This window comes from Pinus tabuliformis, chromosome 4_1 (genome assembly GCF_031772625.1).
Source record: "Pinus tabuliformis cultivar Carrire ecotype Pingquan chromosome 4_1, CPIR1, whole genome shotgun sequence".
NCBI classification, from domain to species: domain Eukaryota; kingdom Viridiplantae; phylum Streptophyta; class Pinopsida; order Pinales; family Pinaceae; genus Pinus; species Pinus tabuliformis.
Window position 1 is genome coordinate 366,726,664 of NC_142303.1, and position 11,348 is coordinate 366,738,011.

The following is an 11,348-nucleotide window of genomic DNA, read 5'->3' on the forward strand; positions in this document are numbered from 1 at the left end:
ATAAAGAAGAATAAACCATCCCTTCTTTTTATGGATTGCAGCTATGTAGGTACAGGGTTTACGGTATTTATTACATTGAAATTCTTAGAGTATAATTCCCTAATGTCTCCTGTAACAGTTCTCTTTAACTTTTGATATTTAATTCCTTTTCTTTACATCACGAATTATTATTTTTATCCCTTTTTGCAAGTGGAAACTAACCTGAATCTGGATATTGCTCCAAGCTATGACTATGACATCATTTTTTTATTTACTTTTGGCAAGTGGAAACTAACCTGAATCTGGATATTGCTCCAAGGTATGACTTTGACATCTTTTTTTTATTTACTTTCATACATTCATTCAATACTCCATTTCTAGTTTATAACCTATATCGGGTTAATGATTATTATGGTTGTGTTTATATTTTACAAGTAATGACTCTATATCTGGATAGTATATATTTTTCCTTCAATGTTTCCAATGCACAAGCATCTATACTTTTTATTAATTGTTCGGCTGCATTCTTTACCAGGTCGGAGATTCAGGTCGGAGATTTCAATCCCCCTTGGTGTCTCACTCCTCATGGCGTGAATGTGATGTTTGAAGACAATTTTTTTTTGGGTTTAATTTAAGTTTTTCTTCCTAAATGGAAGAGACTTCTCATAGCTATGGCCATTTTGAAATTATAAATTATTTATAGTTATTGAGTAAAATACTCAACAATGGTATATTTTCAATTATATTTCTATAAAACTTCCTTTGAGGCCATTTATGCCAAATTCTGGTTTTCATACATATATTTTAGTTTATAATGATATGAGTAATATCTTCTGGACTTTAATTTCTGCTCTAATTTGAGAAAGAGTATTTTTATAATATGTATTTTGTTCTTCGCATATATTTGGTATTGTTTACATTCATTTATAAAGTTTACACAAAATTGTTCTAAACTTATTCTTGTGTATACAGGAATATATATATATCTATATATATATATATATATATATTTTTGTTGATTTGCATATATTATTTCATTTAAAACTTAAAGAATTTATTTTTCCTAACAGAACATTTATGTATTTTTTATAATATATAGAGTTTTTTTACCTCTAAATGTAAAATAATATATATATATATATATATATACTTGAATGTGCCCTTTTGTGTCATGTTTTTTTAGATATTCACCCGTTCACGTTTAACTTCTTACTCGTATCTTTATACATATATACATACACTATTTTTTTTTTTCATATATATATATATGATAGGTTATTCTTCTTTCGTGTTCACTGTTAAAGCTTGTACTTGTTTAATATTGCAAAAACAAACAGTACTAGGATTACTAACAATATTCCTAATTTTATTTTTTCCTTCAGTTTTCATTTCTAAATTCTCCTAACAGTATTTTAAAAAAAGAGAATTTATTAATCAAAATTCTTACTACTTATTCCATTTTTCTTTCATCGGTATATAAAATACTTGTAACAACAAAATAAACATAACATTGTTCAGTTAACCAAGTCCTCTAAACAGATTATGAGGCAAGAATACCAACTTGAAAATGTATCTGGAAAATTAACAGTTGAGTACTTAGCTCCTCACAGCCTTAATACTAACACCAGCTAGTATCCCCCTGAGCATAACAAGTCTGCAAATCTCTTTCTGTATATGTTTTCCTTGCTTCTCTTCAGTCTCCTTTTCTCTGAATGATACAAAAGAAAGTAGACAAAATATTTGTATCCATTACCCATCTTCCACTCTTTGTTGGTTAATAATTGTCTCCACCTCATCCACAAGTGGCAGGTAGTTGTTAACTCATTAATGAGCTTATGTTTCTCACTCCCAAAGACATCCTCTTGTCTTTTAGGTAAATAATTAGTGGCCAATTTCATAATTTCTCAATAAATCTAATTATCTTGATTAGAGTCCTAGGACTTATTGATGGGTAATAATTATTCAGCCTTAATTTTGTAGTCTAGTGTCTTTTAGCCACATGTACTCAAAAACTAATTTTCCATATTTCTTTATTTACAAAAACAAAACATCATAATTACATATTTATATTCATTTATTATTAATAATAAATTATTTATAATTGAATTCTTCAAATACCTTTCAGACTTAAACATTTAAAAAGAAAGCATACATATACACAATTAATTACATAGAACATCAAGCTAGGGGATATCACAACAACATACTAAGCAATATAGTGTCGAGGAGAAGTAGTAAGTAGTTATGTAGTGTGTCTAGTAGGCCATTAAAGGAGTGAATAACATCATTTTATTATTCTTTTATTAAAATATTTATTAGGGATAAAAATATTTTTCCTAACATGTTTTATAATTAAAAGGTTTATTACATTATTAACCTTTAGTAATGTATTGAAATTAATATACCAATATATGGGGTTATGTGAATGTAGTGTTATTACTGGATGATGATTCAATATAATTTCATGTTTAAGGTATGTATTATCTAAATCAAGCTGAAGCTATGGATCCAACCATTATATGGTCTCAAGGGTGGAAAATAATTTAGTTTTTTAATTTGAAAGAGATATGGAAGTAAGAGGGAATTTACTAGTGGGAAATTTTAGAAAGATTCGTATAAGATTGGAGGATGATGATATAGTCTTACAAACGAAAAAACACGATAAAAAGGAGCGAGGATGAGTATTGCAGGATTCCGTAAGGGTTTGGGTTAAGCCCTAGGTTTTACTATAGCCCTTTTACAATTACTGCGCAGCGTACCCGTCGCCGACAGTTAGCATCCACCTTCCCCGTTTCTGGCTCGTCCATCGTTTTCTGAATGTCTTCTTCAGTTGGTATATTGGGGGATACAATGGAAATTGAGGAGGTCGATTATACCGAGGACCCGCAACCTGATCGTGTCATTTTCGGGCGCCCTGTTTTCTCATCATCGGCAGCTAGCCCTAGTCTTCCGTCGGACCCTATTCCACCAAACACGTCACCGGTGGTCACCTTGCCGGAGCACTGTTCAACTCCTCCTTTCGCCGGGTCTATCTCCCTCGGATCCCCTGCTCTGGATATACCTCCCTTATCCCCTGGGACCCTTCATATTCTGTCCGCAATTTCGCCTCCATTGCCCTCCTTCGACCCGAATCCGCCCATTTCATCTTTCTTTGCCTCGACGTCTGCAGGTCTTCATCCTACGGTGGCCCCAAACCCTTCTGTCCCCCTACATTCGCCGTCGGGTTGCTTCGAGACTCCGGCAGTCAAGGTCAAGTCTGCTAAATCCATCCCCCTAGATGGCACCCCAGACCCTTTGACGGATCACCCATCTGCACCTCGTTCGGGGAAGAGAAAAACCAAGTGCGTGAAATCGACCTCAAAGGATATCTCGATCCGATTCGGTGAGACCTCTGCGATCGGGGAAGCGGCTTTCATGGCTAGCACAATACTTGTCGGCCATGTTCGTGGTAGGGCGTATTCAGCCACTCGACTCACTCTATGGGTCAAGGAAATCTAGGGGGGAATACTCAAAGATTTTCCTGAGGTTCAAGTTTTACCTAGAGGCTGGTTTGCCCTCCATTTTGCAAAAGAGAATTACACAGACTTGGTTCTTGCCAGATACTGGCACATTGAGATGGCGTCGGTCCTATTAAAGAGATGGAGCCCTCTTTTTGACCCTGAGCGAGAACAAATTGGGGCTGGTCCACTATGGGTACGCTTGCCAGGGCTCCCTCTACAGTACTGGTGTGAGGAGGTTTTCATTCATATAGGGAATGCCCTTGGGACATATCTTGACCATGACCGCACTTTTGTGGAATCAAGAAATAGAACCCTTGCTCGTATTCTGGTACACTTGGACACTCACGAGGGTTTGGAGGAGAAGATTACCTTGCATTGGGGGAAATACACCAGGATAAAGATTCTGGATTACAAAGGGGTTCCATTTCGATGTCGACGATGCCACAAGGTGGGTCACATATTCAAGGACTGTCCCCTTAACAAGAAACTTGAGGACACCCCTATATCATCCACTGCACCTTCCAGGACCGTTTCACCGGCTATCTAGCGTACACTTGCTACGAGACCTACTCATTCGGCCAACAATTCTCATAAGGCAGTGGACGAGGATCGCAGAACTCTCTCGCCGCCAGTCACCAGGTCTCGGGCAGCAGCAGAAGCCGCCAAAGCTTCGGGTACATCTCTCTCTCCTCCTATCTCTTGTATTACTCACTGTCCCTCTTTGATTGCACCGTCCATCTCTGTTGCTCATTGCACTTTGTCCACCTCCCCTGTCATTGCACCATCTGCTCCCTCTTTGCATTCATTATCCACATCCTCCTCTTCACCATCTTCGACTAGGGGTTCAAAATCTCATCATTACAATCTTCGTCCTCATTTTCTATCTAAAGGCACCCCGGTGCATTTTTCTGGTTTGGGTCTTTCCATATCTGGTTCAGCCCCTCTGACTTCTCGAGGGAGAAAATTTGATCTATCAAAAGCTATCAGATGTGTTGGAGCTGAAGCCACCTCTGGTCGTCAATCTACTCTTGAAGGGGTTCTTAGAGCAGTGAACACCCCTGGTAGTTTTCCCCCATGAAATGTCTTTCCTTTAACTGGAGGGGCATGGCTAGTGCCTCTAAAAAACTAGCCTTGCACAGACTGATTGATATTGATGCTGTCGACATTATATTGCTGCAAGAAACCCTAGGCCCAGCTGATCTCATTACCAGCACTTTAAACTCTATTTCTCTGGGTTGGCATTTTTCGGCTATGGATTCTATGGGGAGATCCGGTGACCTGGCCATTGGATACTACCCCAAATCCATAAAAGTTCAAGCATCTTGGGGAGGTCATGGGTTTATGGGATTAGATCTCTTTTCGGCAGATCTTGGTACCAACCTTAGGGTTATTAACATCTACGGTCCATGTCAACAAAGGAAGCACTTTTGACAGCACCTGCTTGGCCTCTCCATTATCTCAATTGATCATATCATTATTGGGGGTGATCTCGATTTCTCCCTAGGTTATGGTGAATCTTAGGGATCCATGACCCAAGTGGACTCAATCTCAGGCTTTATGACTGATCTTCTTGAGCGATTTAATCTGATAGATGTCCCCATGAACAAACATCTCCCCACTTGGAGGAACAGAAGGGTGGGTGAGGCTACCCTTGCCCATAGACTTGACAGATTCATCATGAAAGGGCCCCTTATTCAGTAGTTGCATCACTACAAACAATGGGTAGGAGCTGGAGGCATATCGGATCACTCCCCTATATATCTGGAGATCTTAGGACCCCACTATAAGCCAAAAGCCTCATTCAAGTTTAATCATGTCTGGCTTCAGGACCCATCTTATGTTCGTATGGTAACGGATTTTTGGGCTGCAAATCCGATTGATAGATCAGAATCCTTTGCAAAAGGCTTCTGTTCCAATCTATCCAAGCTCAAGCACCTCTCTATAAATTGGGCCAGAGAAAAACATCAGAGGGAGAATTTGACTCTTATGCACATAGAATCAGAACTCTACTCCCTACTCGATGAGCGAAGTTTCGGGTTTATCACTGCTGAAGATAAATCTCACCTGGTGGAGCTTGAGAACCAGAAGTCTCGGATATTAAAGGACAGAGAGGAATCTATCCGTCTTCAAAGAAGAGCTATATGGCTGAAAGCAGGGGACAACAACACTCAGTTTTTCCATAACTATGCTAAAGGCAGAAAGGTCACAAACACCATCTGGAATCTTCCTCTACCTGATGGAGGAGCGGCTGATAATTTTAACAAGCTCTCCCACCTTGGCTCTACTCATTTAATAACCTTTACAAAAATCCTCCTGGTTCAAATATTGCTGATATTATTAATATCGCTGGATACTTCCCTAGATTTGTAAATGAGGATGAGGCTGAGGCACTTTTCGACCCTGTGACATCTGGGGAGCTTGAGGGCACTTTAAAATGGTTCAAAAAGGATAAGAGTCCGGGTCCGGATGGCTGGACCATCGAATTCTACCTTGCATTCTATGAGCTTCTTAGCCAAGACCTGTTGAGGGTTGTGGAAGAATGCAGAATATCTGGGTCTTTGTATAATGCCATCAACTCGACCTTTATCGCACTTATTCCAAAGTCAGACTCCCCATCCTCCTTCAATGATTACAGACCCATTTCATTATGTAATTGTCTTTATAAGATCATCTCCAAGATCATTGCAAATCGTCTCCGCCCTATCCTATCCCGTCATATCGCCCCTCAACAATTTGCCTTTCTAGAACATCGTCAGATTCATGAAGCTATTGGCTCGGCCCAGGAAGCCATTCATACTATCTAGACCAGACACCAAAAGGCCATCACCCTGAAGATTGATTTGGCAAAGGCATTTGATCGTGTCAGTTGGCTTTACATTAAAATGCTTCTTATCCACCTGGGCTTCCCCCTCAATTTCATCACCTGGATCATGGCCTATATCACCAATCCCACTTTCAGTGTGCTTATCAATGGATCTGCATCTCATTTTTTCCACTCCGAAAGAGGACTCAGACAGGGATGCCCCCTCTCTCCTCTCCTTTTTCTGATTGTCATGGATGGTCTCAGTCGATTGATTGCATCAGCTAAGAGAGATGGTGATCTCTGTGGTCTCAAGATATCTGATGACTGCTTCCTCACCCATCTACTTTTCGTGGATGATGTTCTTATTTTTCTTGATGGTAGTATCAGGGATTCCCGCTCCTTCTCAAATATCCTCTCTCTTTTCTCATCTGCCACTGGGATGTTAGCAAATCACTCTAAATCTACCATCACTTTTACCCGAACCTCCATCCATGAGACTCAATTTGCTCACTGTTTGTTCCCATACTGCATCAATCCACTAGACCAGGGTCTAAAATACCTGGGCTTCTAGATCAAACCTATCAGCCATAAAATAGTTTATTGGATCTAGCTCGTTACAAAACTGGAGAAAAGGCTCAACATATGGAGTCACCGATATTTGTCTAGAGCTGGCAGACTTGTATTGGTTAAATATGTACTTGAGGCCACGCCTGTCTATTGGATGGCACTCGCTTGGATTCCTAGAAGCACCTTGGCCAGGCTACACCAAATCTGTAACAGATATCTATGGAATGGGAACCAGGACAAACGGATATTTGCATGGGTTGGCTGGAACAAGATAGCACTGCATAAAAAATGGGGAGGCTAGGGCCTAAAGGATCTTCCTTTATTTGCACAGACGCTAGCTGCAAAAATGGGGTAGACATTGTTGACTGGACTGAATCTTTAGACTACCATCTCATATCACAAATACATTTGGCCTCAAAATATTATGGACTGGATTCGGCTTCCTAATTGGCCCAAAACTGGTATCTCATCTGTCTGGAAGGCACTTCTTCACTCACTGCCTCTCATCAGGGATAATCTGGTTTGGAGAATAAACGATGGATCTATGGCACACATCGGTTTAGATCCATGGATTGGAAGCAGTGGTAGACATCAGTTATCCAGAAATCTTATTCAGCATCTACATTCCCATGAGCTTAAGGTCCTAGCTAACATCGCGGACCCTCAAAATTCTACCATTTTTGCACAAAGATGGAAATCTGCACAACAGATTGATCTACCACAATGTTGGCACCAAGAATGGCATGATTATATTACTGCTCTTTCTGAATCACACATTAGGATCAAAGAGGGCCCGGATGAACTCATATGGCATCATTCTGACAGCGGTTTATACACTCCAAAGTCGGGCTATTTAACACTGATCTCACACAAAGTTCCGGATTTGATTGCTTTTTGGTGGAAGGCAATTTGGAAACTCACAGCGCCTCCTCAGATCAGACTATTTTTCTGGTGCATATTAAAAGACAAAGTCCCCACTGGTGAAAATCTTATGCACCGATCTATCCACGGGCCTACTTGGTGTACACTATGTAAAAGAGCAGCAGAATCGACATCACATCTTTTTCTGAAGTGTATAGCCCTGATGGACCTGTGGCAAAATATATCCTCTTCTATTCGTTTCACGGGCTCATGGGAAGGAAAGGACATTAACAGAGCATGGGAAAGCTGGTATCACCGGCATAAAGGATCAAAAATACAAAGCCTGCCTTTGATTATCTTTTGGTATCTCTGGTTGGCCCGGAATCGCAACATCTTTGACAGCAAACCAGTGTGTTGGCCGCACACTGCAGCATGTATTATATCAGCTTTTAACGAGATGCTTGATCCTACACTTTGGTGTGATAATCAAAGTGCCATTAAACTATGCAAAGATCCAGTCCAACATCAATGCAACAAACACATTGAACTGAACATGCACTTCATCAAAAAGCTAATTCATGACCATGTTCTTGAAGTGCAATATTGTTCAAGAGATGATCAAGTTGCAAACATCTTTACAAAGGCTCTCACAGAGGTGAAGTTTACTAAACTTCAATTTATGGTTGGATTTCAGGAAGTTGTCACTAAGGGGGGATAGACTCTAATGCCTCCTTCCTTCTCCTATTGTGTCATATTTGTACATCCTTCAATCATATCCCAAGTTGTTCTTAAGGGGGGATATTAGGATATTCCAACACATAGGAAATAGCTAAGTATAACTTGGTCTAGTGTAGAGTTAAGTAAAGTGTGTTTCTTTACTATGTACTTTTGTAACTTACAATTTGACAGTCACGATATGTTCTAGACATGAAGTGATCCGACAATTCATTCTCTCCTCGGTATTACCGACACTTGATCCATGGCTTAACACCCGATTGGTCCATGATCTCTATTTAAAGAGCATGGAGGGTCATTTGTAGGGTAACCGTACATGAGAGAAGCTTATGTAAATTTTCATTCTTTTATTAATAAATTGATTGAAGTGGTTGCGTTGGCTTAGGTCGTGGAATGTTTTCCTCTTTGAGGGTTTTAACCATGTCAAGAATACTGGTGTATTGATCTATGATTTGTTTGTGAGCGGTGTCTTTTGGTGTTCTGTCTGAAGAACTTAACCTGTAAATTCCTACAATGGAAGTGAATGGCTGAAATATGTAATGGATTTTTGGTTGATGAGAGGTAATAAAATTTAGTTTACAAAAAACAATTGAGGATTAGTAACTACTGTGAATTCATAATCCCTTTAATGGGACAAATTCATCATCCTTATGTAAATAAATAGGTGATTCCTCTGTGTTGTTGACAATTATTACCATCAAGGGAGTTAGATTAATACTTGAAGAAGTGGTATCAAAAGGACTAGGAGTAATGGCACCAATAGTACTAGGTGCAATAATTGTTGGGGAACTACTAATAGTGCAAGTATAGAGGTGCTAGTAGTAGGTGCTAGAGTAGGGGCACCAATAAAGAGAGTGGTAACAAAGACACAAAGAATATATGTATATGTGCTAGCCCCAATGCATGTGGCAACTTATGTCAAGGATTTCTATGAAAACAATTATTTTGTGTTAGGTATAATTCATTAAAATTAATAAATTGCATACATTCAAGTAATTGACTTCAAATTTCAGAGTTTCATATATTTAATTCATTGGTCCTTGAAAGAAACCATTACTGTCTGTAATTATTTCTTCATAAATATAGGACAACAAACTTTCTAATTCTTGTGTCCATATTTTAACATTGTTCCCAATATATTCAAGATGGTTAGGGGTCATAAAAAAATTCATAACAATCACCATGAAAAGGTGGGATGGAAACCTACAAATAACCAACAGCTAAGATAAAATAGAAAAATAATAAACAATGATTAAAAAAAAATTACATTACTTTAGTTCCGCTACATCAATTGTTTTGTCACCATCAATCTACATTATAAACTTCAACATTTTATTTAGATAAATGCAATAGGATAAAACATACTTAAACACAATATTCAATAAATAAAAAATAAAAGTTATAAAACATAATTACCTCTTTCCTTAATTTGTTTCCAATCATAATATATTTAATGCATATTCTCTTACGACATACCAATTTTCAAAGTGGAGCAAATTTCAAGATGACTTTCAATATAATATGACTTTCAACTTTTAAACCTTTAATAGATGCAAGGTTAAATAACTTTTGTTGCACATATCGCATCATTGAAACACATACAATCATCTTCCCTATAAGCGCACCCCAATGGCCAATATTCTTTATAATGTGGCATAGGTTCAAAACATTCATCTTTAAAAAATGAAATTAAGTTACAATCTCTTTGACGTTCAAGGATGTGCAACCATTTTGTTGTTTGATGGGACTTGATGATTAAGCCCTTTTTCGGGTTGATCCAGATGAAGCGATAACATAGGGTATTTTTAGCCACAAACATTTCTATTCGAAGCTCTTCTAGTTGGAGATATGAAAATTGGTGTTAATGAGGTTAGTAATAATTTAATAGGTGGACTTTTTAGATCTAACAATTATGAATGTAATTATGCATATGAAATCAAAAATCACATCTATAATTATGGCAATGGTGAGGAGATGTGATGAATCAATTTAAAGATTAAAGGATGGCAATGTTCGTAAACATTGTTCTCTATGTTTGACTTGAGCCTAGTTTGGTGGTATGATGGAATAATAATCCATTTCTCTAATGATACTTTTAATTACAAAATTTTCACCCATTCAATTATTGAGATACTAAAAAAAAAACCAAAAATTAGTCTAAATACTTGAATCAACTTATAACATGAATACTAGTATAAATTATATGCATATAAATCAAGCTTAAAGTAGCATCCAACCAACACAAAGACAAAATTATGAGGGGAAAACTAATAGCTGAGGAAACCATTTCTAATATCTATGGCCTCAAAAAATAAAATAAAAATGCATTTATGCTTGTGTGAGCTTCCATGGGCCAAGTTCTAAAGTAAATTTTGATATCATGCAAGATGATTACCCACAAGTCTCATTTCCGCGGCATAATTTTGTATAAATGCATAAATGATGGCCATCCAAGGGAACAAATCAACACTTGAAAAACATAGTGCTAAGCAATCAATGACAAAGTGCCCAACCATGCTTATCACTTGAGGAATTTCATAACACACCTCTTCATCTAACCACATAAACGTACCCATTTGTTTTTAATAACTATCTTTGTTGGCAAGGGTTACACACAATCATAACTATACTCTTGCAATAATCAATTTGATTATGGAGATGGAGTGTTTAAATAATTTGTTTATACTTTTAGCTATTGAAATTTTTATACCGTCAATAATTCAGATGATCGGTTAATATATATAACTTCTATGTAATGGGACCTTTTGATTGGGTTAGATGTTTGCTTGGTTCTAACAAGGATTAATACACCTCTAGGAACTCAAGGTTAAGGTTCTAAGTACCCTTTCATTATCTCATCATTAACGTTTTTTTAATCCCACTATATGTATGTATGTATTAAA

General features: G+C 37.7%; 1 protein-coding gene across 1 annotated transcript; it reads left to right on the forward strand.

Annotated features, from left to right (window-relative positions):
• The first annotated feature begins 3,594 nt into the window (after nucleotides 1–3,594).
• Nucleotides 3,595–4,026, forward strand: LOC149175839 (uncharacterized protein At4g02000-like). The gene has a single exon (XM_089421262.1). The coding sequence runs from the start codon at nucleotides 3,595–3,597 to the stop codon at nucleotides 4,024–4,026; it is 432 nt and encodes a 143-aa protein (XP_089277388.1).
• The last annotated feature ends 7,322 nt before the right edge of the window (nucleotides 4,027–11,348 follow it).